The sequence below is a fragment of the Myotis myotis genome, unplaced genomic scaffold (assembly GCF_014108235.1).
Source record: "Myotis myotis isolate mMyoMyo1 unplaced genomic scaffold, mMyoMyo1.p scaffold_m19_p_6, whole genome shotgun sequence".
NCBI lineage: Eukaryota > Metazoa > Chordata > Mammalia > Chiroptera > Vespertilionidae > Myotis > Myotis myotis.
In genome coordinates, this window is record NW_023416368.1 from 58,238,317 (window position 1) to 58,260,889 (window position 22,573).

Genomic DNA, 22,573 nt, shown 5'->3' on the forward strand with positions numbered 1-22,573 from the left:
CACACGATTTAAAAAGAGTGTTAGCCTGGCCAGTGTTGCTCAGTGGTTAAGTGTCAACCCAGGAACCAAGAGGTTGCCAGTTGGATTCCTAGTCAGGGCACATGCCTGGGTTGTGGGCTCAATCCCCAGTAGGGGTGCATGCAAGAAAGCACTGAAAGTCAAATGTCCAGGTTTCTTCTAAGAGCTGCTGAATGAGAGGGTGGGATTTTGGCAGAGCTCTAAAATAAGGCTCTCTCCTATTGCATATCCTCAATTATAATGTTAGTTTTTGTCTTTGTGTAAAATAGTAAAACTATTTTAATCATGTTAATATACAGCTACAACTTCATAAGAGAAGATTGGCATTTGCCTAAAGGCGATTTTGTGAAGATTTGATTGGTCTGAAAGAGAGATTTAGTAGCTGATGGAATAGGTCATGGAGAGGGGGATTCTCTATTTTTTCTCTTTTTTAAAAGTATAATTTAAAAATAATGCTTTCTTGGGTTACTTATGAAGTATTCTCTTGCTGAAATTGAGCAATCTAATTCTCTATTGCTTAATTTATGTCATTTTATCATTTATTTTTAGGCACCAAAGGAAGAAATAAAGGAGAGTTTACAAATCTTCAAGGGGTAGCTGCATCTACAAGTGGGAAGATATTAATTGCAGATAGTAACAACCAGTGTGTTCAGGTACGGCCCCTGATTGTATACCTTTGACCCCTGATGGTGATAAAATAGGTACAGTTGTATATTTTCCTTCTTAAGACTTGAGGTACTTGGTACCAGGGAAGATTATAATGTGTGCATAGACTTTCCTTCAAATGGAACTTGCAGGTTCTGACCTGCAGTGCAGATGACAGAGTTTCTGGCCTATTTCTTCGTCACTCATTTCTGTACGAATTCTCATTCTAATGACTGTAATTTGTTTTACAGATATTCTCCAATGATGGCCAGTTCAAAAGCCGTTTTGGCATACGAGGACGCTCCCCTGGGCAGCTGCAGCGGCCCACAGGGGTGGCTGTGCATCCCAGTGGGGACATCATTATTGCAGATTACGATAATAAATGGGTTAGCATTTTCTCTTCAGATGGGAAGTTCAAGGTAAGATTAACTACTGATTAACCACTAAACAGTAGAGAGAAGGAATGGGAAATATAAAATGAAATTGTCTTTTTTCCTTTCTGAGATCCAATAAAATATTCAATAGTTCTTCATATACAAAGACATCTTGACTGTTTTACATCTAAGTTTTATGAAGTGAGAGTAACAATGATATTGTCATAAATCTCCTATGTATCCTACATGTGGCTTCATTTTATAAAGCAGTTAGGTTACCCAGTCAATTTTTGTTTATATACTAGGTTTAAGGGTTAGTAAGAGGCAACTTATATTTTCAAAAATAACCTACAAATTGTCATTGATGAAGTGCCTTCTACTTTCCCAGACCTGTGATAGGTAGATGTGAGAAACAGAATTATAAGACACAATCCCTACCTTTTAGAAATATACAAGCCCAATACACAAGAAAAAAAGACCAATACACAAGAAATGACCAAAAGAAAAATCCATGTCAGCCTTTATTCGGTCATACAATGTTTGGCACAATCTACAAACAGAGTGTTAACGTACAGAATATAAGGACTGGAAAGAAAAGAAAATGACGGCTGGCTTCATGGAGAAATACAAATTGAGCTGCACTTGGAGGGTCCCATCATTTGACATATCTTCTGTCACTCCCGGCATCATTTCTGTTTCTTGGGCAAGTCACCTTAAAGAGCTCTCTGTTGACACCTGAAATCTTTACCCTAAGGTGCCATCAAAGAGTATTATCCCATTTTCCGCACTGTTCGAAAGAAGATTATGAGACACTTTGTCAAAGGTGTTTTTGAAAGCCATCTCTATCCCCCGACAGGCCTACAGGCTTCTTTTTCAGTTGACAATACGGACTTTAACTCAGACAGACCAACCCATTGGTATCCCACCTCTGGGGCTTAGTAACTGTTTGGCCTTTGGCCAATTGTGTAACTTCCTTGAGCCTTGATCGCCTCATACTTCCATTTTGCATTTGGGATTTGGGTATTGATTAAATGAGATTTTATTTCTGGATCTTATATGTGCCTCATATGAAATAGGCATCAAGGGAACGCTCGTCACTGATGCTTTTAGGAACCTTGTCCAAAACCTGAAGTCTGTTCAGTTAGCCATGATTTGGGTCTCATGGTCTCATGGCCTCATGCCGGCTCCTGGGGGTCATCCCTTTCTCGTCTAAATGTTCAGAGCTGATGCTCTTCATAATCGAGCTGGAATCCTGAAGATTGCACGATGTTCACCCATTGGTCTCCATTGGAGAAATTTATATTTTCCTTTTTAAAGTTGTTAGATGACTACACTCATAGCATTTTTATTAAATAGGTTACATAATTATTAATCTTCAGATTGGAGCCTCTATTTGTGTGGAGCAGCATCTTTGCAACCTAGGAAAATTAAAAGCTGTTGTATAAGTCTACCATATTGCACACAAATCTTCAATTACCCTTGATTTTTTTTTTGCCCCACTAGTAATGTAATGGCTTTGTATGATGGCCATGTACACAGAAAGGTCTCTTGCCTTTCTATATCTCTAACTTCCCTCCTTTTGTGTTTTCATAACTGTATTTGTAGTATGGCATATCCAAATATGACAATAGAATAAAAGCTATTCAGGGGCCTCTTGAAAATATCTATCTAGTTTGGAGACAACCCGTAGTTTTTGTTTCATACTCTAGCAAATTCATAAACTGTCTTTTTAAATTCAGGATTAAATACACTAAGATAGGTATTGAAATAGGAGTTTTATATCTATTATATTAGAATATTTTATATCTACTATATTAAAACATTGAAACAGAAGAGAGAAGGGTTTCCTGAATTAAACATTCTTTTACTCAGTGGTTCAATATTCTATATGCAATAGACACTCTCCTGGAAGAATTGGATTCTCATGGTTGGAATACTATTGATAATAATTAGAATAAACGCTGAAGAACACTCATGCCCCCTAGAGGATTTGGGAATGGACATGGTGTCGTTTCAACATACCATCCCCAACCCCTTTTGTTTACGATAGATCTAAAACATCTTTACTTACTATTCTGTTTAAGATGGGAGACACATTGTCAGGTCAAATGCTGTAATTCTTATTTCACTTGGTAGAATCTAATACAGCTAAACTAGGATTGAAGGGAAGTGGAAGGAAAAGAGGTTTTGGTTCAACATTTAAATTTTTTCTTTTAGATCTGCACTAACTAGTTCTTAACTACATGGTAGTATGGCAGTAATCCTTTACTTTCTGTTTTTAAGCTAAAAAATTATCATCCACTTGGTATTATTATATGCTTGGGTCATTCTAAGTAACAACTAGTGTTCATAACGTTAGGTACTAATAATATTCTTGTTTTAATAATCAGAGTCTTCTCCCTTTTGATCTTTACTGACATATCTTCTATTCATACATGAAAGAAAATACACAATTTCTTTGTAAGCTATTTTGTTATAGCGTCTTTGATCTTTGGGCTAAATGCAGAATCAGAATCAAATTTATACAACATTCCCTTGCCAGAATGCCATTGTTTCTTTCCTAAGTAAATGCATGTCTTTTTTTTCTAAAGAGGTCAGTTCTGAATCTCAGTCATTTATAAACTTCCAAGAATTAAAGATTATACAAAGTCTGAACCCCTGCTTCAGGAAAGTCCCAAACCTTCTTTTCATACTCTTGTTTTGCCCACATCTTCATGTCTGTTAAGAAAGAAGATAATCCTGTGTGTCAGCTATGATACCAGCTGAGTAGGATGAGGGAGAAGGAGATTATCCTTAGGCCATATGCTGTGGTTGACATTGTCCTTTATCCTTCAGAATCTGCATGACCCAGGAAGTAGATAACATAGTTTCCATTTTACAGATGAGAAAACTGAGGTTCAAACTGATGAAAGAATGAATGAATTTTGCTGTGAAATTTTGATCCTGGTTAACTGGATGAACTGTGGTGTCAAAGGAATTAGAAAATCAGGAAGTGCTAGATTGGGGTTTCTTTTCTTTTTTTTTTAATGGTGGAAATAAAGAAGATAAGTTTGGTTTTAAATTGGTTGAGTTTAAGGTGAAACTTGTAAAATAAGCCAAACCGGCCAGGGTGCCACGCTCCCTTTTTAGAAGCGAACTGTGACCCCCAGTTAAGGCAATTCCAGAACGTTTTTGGTGGTGATCCCTTTTAAAAAAAACAACAGGGATTTCAAATAAATATCAATAGCAGATAATAGATGTGACAAAGGCAACTTCCCAGGGCAGAGATCATTGTGACATGAGTCACTGGGTCCGCTGCCTGAACATTCAAGTGAAGGTTTACTAAGAAAAGTGTCTGCCTTCGTGTTCAGTATAGTGTTTTAATCTTCTCCGCTGTCCTCGCTTCTCACAGACAAAAATCGGATCGGGAAAGCTGATGGGGCCCAAAGGGGTGTCTGTGGACCGCAACGGGCACATCATCGTGGTGGATAACAAGGCGTGCTGCGTGTTTATCTTCCAGCCAAACGGAAAGATAGTCACCCGGTTTGGTAGCCGAGGAAATGGGGACAGGCAGTTTGCAGGTACACTCGACAGTAATATGTGAACCCCCTTTTTTATGCCGCTTCTGCCCACATTTGCATGATGTGAGAGCATGTTGAGGACGCCTCACCCCCAGTATGCTTTCTGGCTTTTGGAAAGATACTGGGGGTGAAATCTAAGCAAAAAAGCATGGTTTGGTGCTTCTCACTGACCCCCCTCCCCCCACGGTAAGTTGAACTGTCATCCATGCCTGGTTTCGATTGGTGGCACGTCACAATTCAGAAGTCTAATTATCAACTGTTAGTGGTAAATAAAACATATATTTTACAATAAAATATTTTAAAACAAGAATGTATTTAGGAACAGTGGAGTCACTCCTGTCTCCACCTAGCTGCAGCTTTATTTAAAGATCCTCTGGATGGGAATTTTTCCACCTTGTTAAAAGGTGATGATAACAGAGCGGGTGTCCAGAGCATTTGCCTCCTATGGGAACGGCAGTCTCTTTCATTTCTCTCTGGTTCACCACTTTGCAGGCACAAGCTTACTTTAGTTTTTCATATCTGCGAGAAGAGGCTGAAAGCAGTTTGCCAAATTTCCTTCTTGCAAGGATGTTTTTGGCACTTAACCTTAATTTGCATAATCTTTCTTTATGCTTTGTCTCCTGTTCTTCCAGATTCTGAATGTCACCCAAAATTATAGAATGTGGGTTTTCTGCTCTCCTTTATAAAAAATCTTATATGTTGGAGTCTTTTTTTCTCCATGCTGAGAGTTACCATGCCTTTCCTCAGTGGGAACAGAAGACCCTAAAATGACTAACATGTGCTCAGGCAAGCTGGCAGCTGTGACGTTCAGATGGTGGTTCGGAGAATGAATTCTGATGCTTATTGCTCATCCCTTCTCATTAGGACTGCCGAACTCTTAGCTGGATCTGGAAGGAGGCAGAGTAGACAGTCACAGGTAGAGTGATAGAGATTCCATGTTATCTGGAGCCAGAGGTCTGGCTGAATTATCTTTCAAGGACTGAGGCTCACCGTCTTTGTTCTTCCTTAAATAACTAAGTAGTATATTGTTTCACAACTGCTATGTTGTCATAATCATTTTTTGTTGTTATGGTCAGCTCATATTTTTTTCATCTTTATTGCAGGTCCCCATTTTGCAGCTGTAAACAGCAATAATGAAATTATTGTTACAGATTTCCATAACCATTCTGTCAAGGTACTATAAACACATCAATTGTTGTTACCTTTTAACTGCTTTGATTGAGAAATCCGTCTGGGAGAAAATAATGTAATGCTCACATATGTACATAGGACCCAAAGGAGTTAACCTAAAAGAGCAGATTTTTGCTTCTCCTTAAAGATGCAGGTTTTAACTTGGACACATACACTTTGGAGAGACAGAAAATTGAATAAAATATAGTGGCAATAAGTTTCTTAATTTGAAATTATGTACATGGAGACAACTTGGAAATTAAATTTGAAAATCAATTGCTTGAACTTCAAGAGGCAGAACTTTCTGAAACTTAATATTTCATGGCTATTCAATAATTTTAAAAATACCGCTTTTCCTATTTTCTGCATCATAAGGCCTTTCAAACAAAATTAGATATTAGAACTCTGCCACAACAGAAGATTTTGGGAGGGAAATGGCCTTAGCGTACATTCATATAGCATGTTTCATGCTTCTTAGAATGCTTTCACACAACTGATGTTCCAAAGAAAACATTGCCCACTCCTGTCCCCCAAATAGTATAGTACATCTTTCTTCTTCTTCTTTTTAAAAAAATATTTTTTTTAATTGATTTCAGAGAGGAAGGGAGAGGGAGAAAGAGATAGAAACATCAATAATGAGAGTGTATCACTGATTGGCTGCTTCCTGCACGCCCCCCACTGGGACTGAGCCTACAACCTGGGCATGTACCCTGACTGGAAATCGAACTGTGACCTCCTGATTCACAGGTCCACACTCAACCACTGAGCCACACTGGTCAGTCGGGCCTGGTCTCTCTCTTTTTTTTCTCTTCTCTTTGATAGCCGTTGCCATGTAGCTTTCATGGATAGCTGGAGTTTTTTGTTTGTTTGTTTCCCATATAGCACAGAGCAGTTAGCAATAGTTCTGGATTCAGGTCACATCTCTTGATAAATGTAAAAATTATACCTATAGGTCAGGGCTAACAAGTGGTCTGGTTCATTCTTTACCTGTCTTCATTATATATTTTCTTTTGGTGGCAAAACAAGTAAGACTAGATTTGGCATTCTCCATCATTCCAAGACAAAGCAGAAGTACCTGAGCCATTTGGAGTATGCCAAGGAAAACATTCTGACTCAGAGATGATGCAAACAGGCCAACAAAAGGTTATTTGTAGGACCTAAGAGAGAGCAGAGAATAATAAGTTGCATTCTTATGAGCACACTACCACTTCCATTGGTCTTTAAAGCTGGAATGCTTTATGTGAAAGGAGATAAAAAGAGTCAGGAGAGATTTTTAAAACATGGTATTTTAGTAAAAGCTAGTTCTTGTCTGTGTCCTTTTCAAAGAACCAAAGAGGTAACTTGCTTACTTGGCAAGCAATTAATTCAGGAAGTGGTCAAGACTTTTTTTTCAAACCTTAAAGTAAGTTTAGACTTTAGAGATGGAAGTATCTCACTTTCTCAAGGTAGGTAACTAAAAGAGAGCCATTTCCTGGTCACAGAGATGGCGAAAGGAGAATCTCTAAGAGGTCCTGAGATCTTCTTCAAATTAGATCTGCACTTAGATGTAGTGAACTTCATCAGTTTCGTATTTCAGGAACCCTTACTCTCTTGGTGCCTTGGGGGCAATACCTTTGGATTGTTAATGAGTATTTCCACACTGGTAGACTGCATAATAATGAAAGCTTAAAATAATATTCTTGCCTCAGTGGTTGAGCATTGACCTAGGAACCAGGAGGTCATGGTTCCATTCCTGGTCAGGGCACATGCCCCGGTTTCGGGCTCAATCCCCAGTAGGGGGCGTGCAGGAGGCAGCCGATCCATGATTCTCTCTCATCATTGATGTTTCTCTCTCTTCTTTCCTCTCTGATATCAATAAAGACATATATTTTTTTTAAAAAAAATAATAATATCCTGGAGACATTTCAAAACCATTAAGTATCTTCTGACTCATCAAGATAAAATTATGTTTACAATACTCTTATCATTAAACACATATTCTCTCAAAATCAGTAATCTGTATTTGATACTTATACAGTCACACTCTAGTAATAAGAATGTTTAATTAACCACAACAACCCATTGCTTGCCCATATCAGATGAGAGAATTTGCTTAAGAGTTCTGTTTAGTTCCCAATTCTGTCACCCTCCCTTCTCTCAATAGTCTCAGGGTCATATAAACTCTCTATTTTAGCTAAAATATATTCTGAAAAAAATATATTAAAAAGCCCTTTTTTATTTCTCACCTTCTGCACATTCTCTCTCTCGCTCGCTCTCTCGCTCGCTCTCTCTCACACACACACTCACTCACTCACTCTCACAATTTTCCCTGTTATAATTGTGAAATCCAGCCTATTCTTTCTTGTTACGTTGACTTAGTAAAATGGTAATAAATTCTGAGCATCTGGCCTAACAAAAAGCTCCTACTTTCTGACCCAACTTTGAATCATCATCTATCCTGTTAGAAATACAATGCTTATTCTTAAAAGGTAGCTATTTATTTAAAGGCAGGAAGAATAATATTGTTGAAAATTATAGCTCTACTTTCTCGTACTACCTTATATTTGTATATATTTTATAGTTTATAATGGAAGTATTTTTCACATAAGTATTCAATAACCAGATAAAAGCTAGAAAAAAAGAACTGATTTAACAAATGATAAATCAGATTTATACAGTAAATTGGGAAACCACAAGTGCAGTGCGAGTCTAGTTTGTAGATTTTTTTAAAAGAATGTCTTAAATTATAGGTCTTGTTATAAATAACCTGCTCAGATAGATATTTTAAAATCCATAATGTTGGCTCAACTATTTTCATTTGAAATGAAATAATTTTAAAATATTTAAACAGGTGTTTAATCAGGAAGGAGAATTCATGTTGAAGTTTGGCTCAAATGGAGAAGGAAATGGACAGTTTAATGCTCCAACGGGGGTAGCTGTGGATTCAAATGGAAACATCATTGTAGCCGACTGGGGAAACAGCAGGATCCAGGTAGATTAAAGTACATATTCTCTCAAAATCAGTACATATGTGATTAAAGTGCTGATTTATTTGTGTTGAGTAACTGGTATTTGTTAAAAGTTGGAGGATTAACTGTCCCCAGACCTTGATGTTTTTCACTCTCATTGGTTAAGTCATAAGACCATCACAAGAAGTGCCAGACTAAGGAAGATGGAGACAAAAAATGTCAACATATTACCAGAGTGAAACTCTCTAAATCGGGTGTTTTTAACATGTATCCCACAGACCTCCAAAGAGTTTGTGGATAGAATTCATGAGGTCCTTTGAACAAAAATATTATATTATTGTTTTTACTAACTTCTAATTAAAAATTATCATTTAGTTTCATTATGAATATAGGCAATAGTTTTTGTAATATCTATAACTTTGTCACCAAGAGAAATCACAGAAATTTTCTTGTTACAGTTGCAGACATCTTGAGTTATCATTTATGCTCATTCAAAATTGTAGTTATTAGTAGGCCCATCACTATTTCTTGTTATTTAATGTATTAGTTTAAAAAGCACACATATTACTATAATTAAAATTTTGTAATATTTTCATTATATTTTAATATGATTGTTTTCCTTCATAATACCACATATTTTCTTTAATGTTTTGATAAATAACCTGAACCAAAGAGGAAATCTGAAGGGAAATTTTAAAATATATTGATTGAATGCAAATGCAAATATAGCATATCATATTTTGTGGCATGCAGCTAAAACAGTGCTGAAAGGGAAATTTCCCCCAAGCTTTGTGGAGATTGACATATAACATTGTGTTAGTTAGTGTACAATGTGTTGATTTAATACTCCTATATATTGTAAAATGATTGCCACCATTGCATTACATAACATGATCATGTCACAGTCACATTGCTATCGGAGGAATACATGAATGGGATTCCTCCATTGCTGGTGGGGTTCTTGGGGCGCCGCTGAAATGAGCACTCTCAGAATTCCCCGTGGGAGAATGAGGAAGAAGACTTCATTTGTTTAGAGAAATATTTCTCGGTTTCATCTTTAAGTGTTCCCTATTTCCCTTAAACCAGTCCTAAAAGAGGAGCAGCTGTGGGTTCAGCAAAGCCATGTCCAGAGCTTCCTTTCCATGTTGCAGCCGGGTCCAGTTCAACATTCAGGCTACTTAAAGTCCATTGGCCATTCTGTGGATGAATACAGGGGCGCACGCCCCCTGCAACAGGGGTCAGGTGCAAGCAGCAAGGGAGAGGCCAAGAGCCAAAAGGAGAGAACTCTCTTTGTTCAGAAGTTTAAATATTCAGTTTCAAGCCCTTGCAGTGGCCATGCCTATTCTCGCCAATTGTTCCCAGGTATGATTGACAGACAGGTAAGCACCTTCCCATGTCACTCAGACCTTATTGGGCATGTGTCTAAACTGCCTTTGTCCAGTCCCTTTCCCCAGCGATCACCTGGGAACACTCACTTGCAGAGTGTTAAGTTAGCAAAGCTGTATATGGAATGCTATATTATCTCGTCCTCCCTTTACTCCTTTCCTGTTAATAACAGCCAGGTTATTACAACAGTATCAACATCGTTACCATTTCTTTTTTGTGGTGAGAACATTTAGGTCTACTCTCTCGGCAGCTTTCAAGTGCATAACACAGTATTGACTGTTATCACCGTCCTGTGCATTAGATCCCCAGAACTTATTCATCCTTAACTGGAAGTTTGTACCCTTTGACCAGCTTCTCCCCATTTCCCTCACCCCCCAGCCCTGGAAACCACCACTCTACCTGAGAGGGAAATTAATAGCACTAAATGCTTTCATTAGCAAAGAGGAAAAGTTGAAAATCAACAATCTAAGCTCCCACCTCAAGAAGCCAGACAGAAAGGAGCAAAGCAAACTGAAAGCAAGCAGAAGGAAGGAAACAGTGAAGATAGGGTCAGACCCATGAAATTCAAGATAGAAAAACAATAACGTTGGTTCTTTGGAAAGATCAATAGGATTGACAAGCCTCTAGCAAGACTGACAAAGAAAGGGAGAAAAGAGACAGACTACTAACACATATGGACTCTGCAGACTTCAAAAGGATATAAGGAAATTCTAGGAACAACTCCACACGCATCAATTTGACAACTTAGATGAAATGGACCAACTCCTCAAAAAGGACAAACACCACAACTCACCCAATATAAAATAAATGATTTGAATAGCCCCACAATGATTAAGGAAATTTAGCTCATAATTTTAAAACTCCCCCAAAATAAACCTCCAGACTCAGATGGTTTCACTTGAGAATGCTACCAAATATTTGAAGAAGGTTTAGCATCAGTTCTACACAATTTCTTCCAGAAAATAGACAACATAGGAACACTTTACAATTCACTTTCCAGCTTAGCTTCTCATGTCCTGATCCCAAAACCAGGCTAAGACAGCACAAAAAAGAAAACTACAGACCACATTCCTCATGAATATAGATGCAAAAATACTTAACAAAATACCATCAAATAGATTTCAGCCATAAATAAAAATCTCTCGCCCTAGCTGGTTTGGCTCAGCAGATAGAGCAACGGCCTGCGGACTGAAAGGTCCTCAGTTCAATTCCAGTTAAGGGCACATGCCTGGGTTGTGAGCTCGATCCCCAGTAGGGGGCATGCAGGAGGCAGCCGATCAATGATTCTCTCTCATCATTGATGTTTCTGTCTCTCCCTCTCCCTTCCTCTCTGAAATAAATTAACACATAATAAATTAATTTTAAAAAAACAAGTGTCTTAAAAAAAAATCTCTCCATGACTAAGTGGTGGTTATTCCAAGGGCGTATGACTCTTTCAGTATTTGAAAATCCATAAAAGAAAAGAAAAATAAATTGGACTTCATCAAAATTAAAAACTTTTGCCCTCTGAAAGATTCTGTTAACAGGATAAAAAGCTAAGCAATAGACTAGAAGAAAATATTTATAAATTTCATATATGACAAAGGATTTATACCTAGAATGTATGTATCAAGATTCTCAGAATTTAACGGTAAAGGAACCAAATAATCCCACTAGAAAAAGGGCAAAAGACATGGAGAGAAACTTCACTGAAGAGGACATCCCCATGAAAAGATGTTCCATATCACTAGACATGAAGGGAGTGCAAATTAAGACATGATGAGATATTACTACACAAATTTTAGATAGCTAAAATTAAAAATATTGACAATGCCTAATGCTGGCAAGTATGCAGAGAAACTAGATCCCTTGGACATTGCGAGTAGGAATGTATAATGCCAGGCAGTCTTAAATCGTTTGACAGTTTCTTTAAAATATTGAAAATACATTTATCATACAACCCAGCAGTTGCATCCCTGGGCATTTATCCCAGAAAAATGAGAATGCATGTCCATGCAAAGATGTGTACATTGTCATTCATAGAAACTTGGGTATAGTCCAAAACTGAAAATAACCAAGATGTTTGTTGACAGGTTAATGGCTAAACAAACTGGTATGTCCGTACTATGGAATATTACTCAGCAGTAAAAAGGAAGAGACTAATGACATACTCAACTGCTTAATGCATCTCAGGGGCATCGTGCTGAGTGGAAAAAGCCACTGTCAAAAGATCATATACTGTATGATTCCATTTATGTAACCTTGAAATGTTAAAATCACAGAGAAGGAAAGCAGATTAGTGGTTGACAAGAGTTAGAGATGGTGGGCGAAGGGAAGTATGTGAGACTGTGAAGAGGCAGCATGAGGGAAATCTTTGTGAGGATGGAATAGTTCTGTGTGATGATTGTGGTGGTGGTTATATGAATCTATAATTGTGATAAAATGATATATAACTATACACATACATCCCAATGTCAGCTTGCCATTGGGGGAAATTGGGTGAAGGGTACACAGGCTCCCTCTTGACTACCTTGGTGTCTTTCTGTGCATCTATAATTATTTCAAAATTAGAAGTTAACAAAAACAAATTTAAAAGAAGAATTTAAATATATTTTCATGATTTCAAAATAAAAAGAAGAAGAATTTAAATATATTTTCATGATTTCAGAATAATAATATCATGAATGGCATTTGGCACTTTGGGTATAAAAAAATAAAACTGCTCACATTCTGGAAAAAAAATAACACTAAAACACTATTTTGAGACTATACAGTCTTTGTCAGACTGCCAAAGGGGTCTATGATACAAAAAAATCTTTTTGACTTTTTTCTAAATTAAGAATAAAGCTGTTAAATTCTCAAACTGAAGAAGACTTCTTTTCTTCGTGTAGACCCCTGCATGGATCTAAACATGCATTTACAGACGGGGCTATTCATCTTTGCCAATGTGGCCCTGTGCAATGCACGTGAGAACCCAGAGTGCACTGGTTAAACCTAGTAGCACTCAGATACCTCTGAGGACAGCAATTGTCAGCAATTTAAATCTGTTATATTTATCTACTTCTCAGAAAAAGGGTTGAGACTATAAATGTAACACTAAATACTTTCATTTCTGAAATATATGTGTTTTGCTTAATTGTCCCAGTGGGCATCTACATTTGAAAGAGGCCTTCTATGTCTGATGGTAAGCCAGAAACCAACAGGGAACCAAGTCACAAAGCACTTCTGTGTAGGACCACATGTGATGAGCTGTGTTGTGACCCTCGTAGCACCTGCCTGGTTACACTGCCTTTCAGAACATCTGATGGGCCAAACACAATGGCCCAAAGAAACCAGACTGGGCCTTGCAAAGAAGTGTTCCTGATCTTTTTATGTCATCATAGCAGAAGCTTACAGAACAAAAGACCACCTCCTATCCAAATGTACATGTTGATTTATTATACTTTATTCTTTTCTGAAAAGAAAAAAAATAATCTCTCTATTTCTCATCGCCTATTATGACTCAGGACCATTCTTATGTGATCGAGTGGCTTATTTTTCTCACTTATGATTGTGGATAAAAGAGGGATGTAAGGCTAGAAGGGGGAAATGTGAGGGTTTGAGTGAGAAATAAGACTGATTCATTTTTAAGCACCATCCAGGGCAGTGGTCGCCAACCTTTGGACCTCACGGACCACCAGTGGTCCACAGACCACCGGCTGGCGACCGCTGATCCAGGGCATTCCCTTCCAATCTGTAAGAACATAAGTATGATCTGGTGGCCAATGGCATGTTCTTTGTCAGTGACTCTGTGTGAGGAGAAAAAGCAAGGTAAGTGGAGGGAGAGGAGGTATTGTATATTTGATAGTGGCCTAAACAAACCTAGATACACATGCTTTTACAAACATCAGTAAACTCCTATTTCTCATCATATTACTATAACTTTTCCTGTAACACTCTGTCCTTTTTTGACAGGTTTTTGATGGAAGTGGATCATTTCTGTCCTACATTAACACATCTGCTGACCCACTCTATGGTCCCCAAGGCCTGGCCCTGACTTCAGATGGCCATGTTGTGGTTGCAGACTCTGGGAACCACTGTTTCAAGGTCTACCGGTACTTACAGTAACGGCGGGCAGCTGGACGGCCCCTGGCAAAGGTCTTGCACTATAAACTGGAATGGATTTCTCGCCGCGGGACCAGATTATACTAGACTTTTCACGCTAGAAGGAATCATTGGTGAATTTTCCAAGGTTATTTCTGAATGTAACAATTTCCTTAAAAACTGCATATTTGATTTCTGTAATTGACCTTTAGGGTTAAAAAGAATCTATAAAAACCACAAAGTTTTACACCTGTGAACTATGGCTTATAGGACAGGGATGTATGTAGTTAAACCAATTGTGCAAATCAAATAAGCGTTAAAAAAAAAATACCTGGGAGATTTAAAGGTATTTGTTAAGCCTGTGAACGGTAGCCTTTGCACAGAGCTTCCAAAAACAAAGCAGAACAAAACAAAAACAAAATCTGTTGTAGTTAGATACTTTAACCTCGGTCACAAGGCCTGGGGGATCTTCTAACCTCACTTTTACACTTGGTATTACTCTTGTGACTTTTTTGGCTATCAGTAACTACATATAAATTACTTTAGAGAGAAAAAAAATAAGACCGTCTTGCAAAAGTCCTCTCATCTGTGATTACCAGGCCTCTGAGTTGTGCACTTAAAAATAAATGCGAACTTTCTCTCCTTCCTGGGTTAGATCAAAGATCCATTTTTGGGTTCTTTTCACCTTCTCTCTCCTAGTCAGTCACCTTGTATTGAAAAACAAAGTACATTTTTTCAGGGAAACCTGAAACTCCTAATGCTTTGAAAAGCATATTCTAATAGTAATGCTACCTGTTGGTAAACCAACAGCCCAACTCCAGATCAATGCACTGGATGTCATCAAGAAAAAGTTAGTCATGTTTTATGTGCCATGTTCTCACATGTGTCTCTCCTCTTCCACTTCATGAAAGCGAAAGCTTTACCTCCTGCAAATGTCAGCACATGTAGTAGGACACCAGTATCCTAGGACAGAGAGCCATAAGTAGCCCCTCAGAGGACGGATGGTGTCAGCCAAAGGCATGTGACTGAGTAATGGTTTCCCCTTAGAAAGCAAGTGTTACCAAAGTTGTGAAAGCGTTACAGGTAAGGGCATGTTATGGTTATTTATCATTGTCTAATGAATAGTAGAGGCATTAAAGGACTATGTATACATGATTAGGGTAAGGTAGAATGTATCATATATATCTATATAGATAGCTGAATCTTTGGTGTATTGAAATAGGCAGCCCTCTGAAAGACAGAAGCAGCGTCCAGCCTTCCTTCAGCACATTCCTTTTACGGAGCAGCTTCAAGCCGTCCTGTCCTAGTAGAACAAGCCCTAAAGCAGATTTAATCTTTGCCATTTTCCAGGAATGATGGTATCGGCTGACGTTGCATCACAAAATGACCTTCTGGTCTTTCAAAAAAAACAAAAACAGGTCAAAAGAGAAAAGTTAAACTTGAATTACATTTAAACGAAGTATAAATGCATTTTGAGAAAAAGTAAGAATAATTTAGCTGGTTATTAATCTGTCATTGGTACTGTAAAATAAGATGTGGTTTATTTTCACTGTTTAATTTTCTACTCAGTTCTACCAAATAGGATGTCATGTTTGGCATTTTCATTAATGACTTTGGGATCTTTTTCACTGAAAGCACCTTAGAACTGTACTATAAGAAAACATTTCCCATATGTATAATTATATGAATGTGATGTTTATTGCTTTTTAACTTATAATTCAGCCCCTCTCTTATATAGGATTTTTTTTTTTAAATTTAGAAGGGAAATCTAGCTACTTCCAATTGTCTATCAAATTTATGCCCAAATCAACCTCTGAAAAAAATTTTTTTCAGGAAGATTTACATTTAGATTTAGTACATCTTTAGTTAGGTAGAGTTTTCAAAATATTGAGGTTGTGATAAAATTATAAAATTCAGTAACATTTTTAGAATGTTAAGACACTGTTTCCTAACATGAGTTGAAATAAGTCTTTGAATTTAAATATTCATATTTAATGAGTGCCTACTAGGAGCCAGGCTGTTCTTGGCACTGGGGACTTAGTGATGGAGGAAACAGACAAAATTCCTGCCCCCTTGGAACTTACACTCTAAGGAGGGAATTTCATGTTGCTCTTTATTAATATTCTGCATAAAAGATAAGCTAGACTTCTGATAGCTCCTAGACTACTTAAAAGAAACCTTTTAAAAATTGGTTAAATTCATTTTAGTTTATTTCCACAAGTAAAAAATGGCTTCCTATTTAGATTCTGTCACAGGCTATTGATATTAAGACTAGTTTACTTAAAGATTGGTTTGTTTTGGGGTTTTTTTGCGCAACATTTAAATTATATGTGTGAATTCAGAAATTGAGCAGCTATCATACAGTATAATGCTGGATATCTCAATTAGTAGATTGAAGACAAAGCTAATTTTTTTTATATATATATATATATATATATATATGAATATTGGCACAAACTGGAATGGAAGAAAAGGTACTTTGATTCAGACCTGTTTATCTGTTACTAAAACACATGCACTCCAGGAAACACTATATTCCCCCCTCCCCCCAAAAAATATGTAATCCTATATGTTAAAATATAAATAACATTTCATATTTGGATACATATGTGCATTTGCTGTATTTCTTGGTAAGCATATTTTAGGGGGCAAAGTGCTGCTAAGATACAAATAGACAAGATTTAAGTGAAATTTTGTCACATTCTGTGGGAAATGGTTTCTGGTAAACTGAGAAGGAAATTTCAAGTTTAGTGACTTTCTTCTGGGCTACCATTATTGCTTGATTTCTCTTTGTCAAGTGTACAGAACCTGTCATACATTCATGATAAGTAGCACTGAAAAATTATCCCTTCAAATTTCCCCTGGGCACTATGGTCAAATATGGCCAGTTAGAATGTAAAGGTCAGTGACAATGCATTTCTTCCCAATACAGACCGCCCCTGCTGGACACGGGTGGTAAAGATCACTTGACCATTCAGAAACACATGAATAAAAAGCCTTTATGACTTTGCCATTTCTTAGTGGTACTTAGTATTTTGCTCAAACGTTCATCTCCAGTAACGAAACAAGTCCCCAAGTTTCCTTATTTTCATTTATCCCTTGACTAGATTTGAGGCAAATAAATACTACAGGTCCATGAAACTAGAACACACTTGCTTCTACTACTAAATATACAGGGTATGTCCTAACACGGAAGTAACTGGAATAGCAGTACACTAGCAAGTGACTGTGGATCCTTAACATTAAGGGGTTCACACAAATGCTTTGGCAGTGCCTACTGAGTTAATTGGAGGGAATGCCAAATACACGTCAGGTCATCTGTAGATTGCTTCAAATGGGAAAAACCTTTTTGTACATTTGGACTCTACAGTATCCTCTCTATTCACCAGCTCGTGAAAAGGAAGGAGTATTTTTAGTTTCACAATTTTTAAAAAGACCTTTCCAGGTAGGGTAAAAATAAAGCTATTTGCTGCAAACATGATCTAAGTTGTAATAAATACTGTTGCATTCTCTAAACGTTGCAGGGTTTTAAAATTTACAATTACTTTAATATTTTTGATAACTAGGAATCTAGTATTGCCATAAAGGAACTAAGTGCCCATTAAAGATTTGTTTGGTATAAATAAATAATTTTTTTGTTTTGTTTTAAATGACAGTAAGCTACAAATCATGGTGTTAACCTTAAACTTTCCCAAGATGAATCGTGTGGCAGTGATCGTGTGGTTGGTTTGTGGAGAACGTATGAAAGCTATTAATATTCTAAAACCGATTGATAAATTGGCTATGTTGTTCCAATGAATGTACAGCATTTCCATTAACCTTTGAAAGCAGCACAGCCTTAAACGCAATGCTTTTGCTTTGTGACTCGGAATGTTTTGTCATTAACAAGAGTGTATTCTTGTAATATAATTCTTTATATCATTCTCAAGTCTGGCCTTTCAATCCTATGTATGAGTAAACAGATTTTTTTTGCTTCCCTTTTTTCGTTTTAAATTTTGTACATTCCATCTGTATAGGTCTGTTTCATACGTTCTGTGTATAGAACACTGAGCCTCCTGCTCTCTAATGTTGATTCTGTTTGATGTATGCTCATTTGTTCTTTTATGAATCAAAATGCTGACTGCCTATTTAAAGAAAAGAATAAACGCTGTGCATCGGAGTGTTTGTATGTTCGTAGCTGCATACGTACCACAGTATTTTGGATGCTTTTAGTGTACAATAAAACTTTAATTCTGTCTTGAAACAGGAGAAACAAGATTCATGCGTATTATCTTTACCATGCACACAAAAAAAATCTCAAATCATTATAATAAAGCTTGTTTTCTCCGTTTCCAGGGTGAATGTTTGTTTATTTAACATAGTCTCTTTTCTAAGGTAGGGCAGCGAAGGGATGTTCTAGAATTTGTGGAAGGTAGCCATCCCGCCACCAAACACCTGATACTAGTGAGAAGGTCCCGCCCCAGCCCGGCCGCCAGGGGTCGCTGCGCGCCTTCGGGGCGAAGGCCGGCCACGCCCACCGCTTCCCTTCCGTCGCTCCGCCCCCGGGGCGGGGTTGGCGCCAAAATCAAACCCTCCTGGGCTTGCCCCGCCCCTCGCCTCCAGCGCCGGCCCCGCCGCCCCCGGAAGACGCCGGGCTGCGCCATGGTAAGAGCTGAGGCCGGCGCCGGGGGCCCCTTCCACCCCAGTCTCCGGCTGCAGGGGGCCCCCTGGGCTTCGGGGGCGGCTGCTCCGCCCTCGGCCTCCCGCGGAGGGGCCGCTAGGTCGACACCTGGTCCCCCCGCCCTTTCCGACCCGACCGGGCCCTGAGCGCAGGCCTCCCACCTGCCTCCGCCGCCGCCGGAGCCGGAGGCCGAGGCGCAGCGCCGGGACCACCGCCCCCTGCGCCCCGGGGCCGCGGACGCCCGCCCGGCTGCTCCCCGCCCCGCTGCTCCCCGCGGCGGGCTCCTGTCTCCCCGGAGGGTGCGGTTAGACCCCGGCGCGTTCGGGAGTGTGACCCGAGCATCGCAAACCCTCTGCCCCTGGGACCTGGAGTCACTTCCGAACCGGTGCCCCCCTCCCCGCCTGCCGCCCCCTACGTGCAGCCCCTTAGGGCAGTGGTTCTCAACCTTCCTAACGCCGCGACCCTTTAATACAGTTCCTCATGTTCTGGTGACCCCCAACCATAAAATTATCTTCGTTGCTACTTCATAACTGTAATTTTGCTACTGTTATGAATCGTAATGTAAATATCTGATCTCCAGGATGTATTTTCATTGTTACGAATTGAACATAATTAAAGCATAGTGATTAATCACAAAAACAATATGTAATTATATATGTGTTTTCCGATGGTCTTAGGCGACCCCTGTGAAAGGGTCGTTCTACCCCCAAAGGGGTCGCGACCCACAGGTGGAGAACCGCTGCCTTAGGGGATCCCGAGACCCGGCAGGACACCCCGGGTCCCACCTGCCTCCCTTGATCTTGGAACATTGAGTGGGTTTATGCATCGCAAAGGGTAGAGGACGTGTCTGAGCTGCTCTCAATTTCATACGTAACCCAGGGACTCTTCACTTCAGATGATTCCTTTGGAAATCACTTGTTTTTTTCCCCAAAGGACAGGCATCTCCCTTTGGGGCCGGGGGCAGCTGGTGGGCAGGGAGTGGGTCGCTTCGTTAGGGACGCACCTGGGAGGGCGCCAGGTCCTCCGGGAACTTAATGTCTTCGTGGTCATCAAGTCATTTGCATAAATCTTCCAAGTTTCATGCTGGCTTTTTGTTTTTGTTTTTCTGCTTCTGTTGGCAGAGAACCAACATCTAATTAAACAGACCTAAGATTTTAATATCTTCATTTAGTGCAGTGGCCGTTATTTTTTGCCGAGCTAATGGTAGACAAGCATTTAGGTTTACGCTGTTTATGTGAAGGTTCTTGTCCAGATGTAATTATAACTGATAACGGCCGCTTTGTGGTTAAACTACCCTCCCAGCCACCTGGGCATGAAAGGATGTTAGAAGCCAAACAGGACCACGCTTGACTCTCTTACCAGGGCTCTGTGGTATCACGTTTCTCTATAGCGTTATTGGCCCCATAGAACCGAATACTGACAACTATCACACGTGCGTTAACTTTGTCCCTTTACCCAATCACACTCTACTCATAAGTCGCCTAATGCTTAATGTTAACTCTTTTCAGATGCTTATCTCTGACAATGGAGACGCATGAAACAAATCAGAAAACTTTTTGTAAGCCCTATCCTCCCTATTTTTTTGTTAATGATTAAGCATTAAATTTAGCATTTTTTAAAATCAGAGATGACCTTCTCTTTCCTGATGGTGAATTAATAGCTGTTTTGACTTGGTCGGTCTTGCTGGGTAAACAGTTATAAGTCCAGAAGTGTATTTGGGAAGTGGAGAAATGCAGAGTATCCTGCCACTTTGGAGGGCGGCAGATACCATCTCCTTTTGGTTTTGCAAAATTTTATTGTAATTGGTCAGCAGGGCTGACGTTAGGAATTCTGTGACTCCTAATTGGAGAAGGTCCCTTTGTTGTCCTCAAGTCAAGTTTTGAGTCCCCTTACTTACTAATTTGAAGGCATCTCTCACTTATAGTATCAGGAGATTTTCTTTAAGTATTAAGTAAAAGAGCTTTTAGATGCTTGGTTCTGAAAATAAGGCCTGGCCTTTATGCCTGCTCTGCCTAACCTGGCACTGAGCTCTGGGAAGGCAAAGGCAGTCCGTGTTCTGAAGATTTCCAGGCCGCTGAGACAAGTAAACACACCTTTTTAACTGTAGTAAGATGTGATGATGAAGTTGTATTCTGGGAACACGTGGAATGACACTCTGCCCAACCCGTGAGCTCAGAGAAGTTCGGTTAGAGACTGCCTAACTGAAGCCTTGGGAGACTTTTTGGAGTTTTGAATCGGGGAGAGGAGAAGGTGTTTTAGGTAGAACAACATTTTTAAAGGCACCGAAATGGGAAAGAACATTCTCTGTGTGGAGAATTACAAGTAGTTTTTTTGTATTACAGCTCAGATTGCTTAGCTCTCCAGGTTTTCATGTAAAATTTGAGGTGAGGAGTGGTACCTGTGAGAGTAGATTGGGACCAGGTGATGGAGGGCCTGTGGGCATCCTTTCCAGGGTGTTGGAGACTTCCGGATGGTTAGGAGCCCTGAATGCTTTTGACAGTGCAGAACGTCAACTTCGAAGGTGCAACAAGGTGTGCTTAGGGAACTGCAGCTGTGTTGGAGACAGAGAATGAAGGCCTGAACTGGGATAGAGGTGGTAGGATGAAGCAGACTGTAGATTTGTGAAATAGTTAAGCACTGAATGGGCAGAAGTTGGTGATTTGTTGGCTGTGGGATAAGAGGAAGAAACTAGGATAACTGCCAGGCTGCTGTTCCGGCCTGGGTAACTCGGTGGTATCTAACTGAACTCAAGATCTGCAACAGCAGGTTTGGCGAGTAGACGTGGGAGAGGAGGAGTTCAGTTCAGACCTCCTGAGTTTGAAGTCTGTCCAGCGGACAGGTAGATACAGGAGATCGAAGCTCAGGAACACACTCAAGGACTCATATGTAAAGATTTGAGGACCCGGTGTGTTAGTTAAAACCGTGAAAGCAGATGAGATCAAAGAAAAGGTGTGAGGGGAAGAGGGCATTGATAGAGAATTCTGGGGAACCGCAGTGTTTGAGAGTAGACAGGGGAAAAGGAGAAAAATACAAACTTTAAGGTATTTATTTTACCCATATGACTCATCAAGGAACACAGGGTCATTTATTGCTATGAAGATGAGTTGGTGGGTTCCAGGACCTGCAATAGAATAAAGACTCATTCTCTGGTATATACCTATTCAGAATGGCAACTCCAAATCCTCCCATGTGTCATGGGCTCTCATTTTCTGATGGAGTTTTTGGTTGCATATGATCGATCTTTAATTGTTTTATTTATGTCTGCATTTTTAGTGGTATAACGTTTTAAACTTATTTTTTTATGTGAAATGTTTGAGAAAGATGCAGATGTTCCTTAAGAAACATTAGTGCAGAGTCCTCTATTAGAACACTAGAGATGATGGTTCTCATTCTCTTTTGTTATTTTCTGTGAATTGAGGAAATTTGGCTTCTTTTTTTAATCTTTATTTTGGACTGTAAATAACATATAGTAAAATTTATTATTAACATGCATTTAGTTACATATTATCTTAATTTCAGGTTGGCTAAACAATAGTTAGAGGATGATAGTAACCTGACATGGGCTCCATTTTCTACTTGGATAGGTTTTCCTTCCTCCAGCCCACCCTCCACAGTGCTACTACAACTATCTTGCTAAAATGTAATTCTCATCTGTGCCTCTATATGGTCTTCCCTGGACACTTTTCTCACCATTTCTCCACTCACCAAAATCCTCCTCGTCTCTGACTTTCCTAGTGAACTCTCCCTCCC

General features: G+C 39.2%; 1 protein-coding gene across 9 annotated transcripts in view; it reads left to right on the plus strand.

The window, feature by feature from the left end:
• TRIM2 (tripartite motif containing 2) overlaps positions 1 to 18,493 on the plus strand; it is a 124,859-nt gene extending 106,366 nt beyond the window's left edge. For 4 of the 9 annotated variants that reach the window (XM_036311806.1, XM_036311808.1, XM_036311807.1 and 1 more), the window contains exons 7-12: positions 568 to 671; positions 915 to 1,082; positions 4,429 to 4,597; positions 5,701 to 5,771; positions 8,598 to 8,738; positions 13,226 to 14,021. In XM_036311806.1, the coding sequence (XP_036167699.1) occupies positions 568 to 671; positions 915 to 1,082; positions 4,429 to 4,597; positions 5,701 to 5,771; positions 8,598 to 8,738; positions 13,226 to 13,444 (872 nt within the window). In that variant the 3' untranslated portion in view covers positions 13,445 to 14,021. The other 5 variants (XM_036311803.1, XM_036311805.1, XR_004968056.1 and 2 more) reach the window with 5 other exon arrangements.
• Positions 18,494 to 22,573: the final 4,080 nt, after the last annotated feature.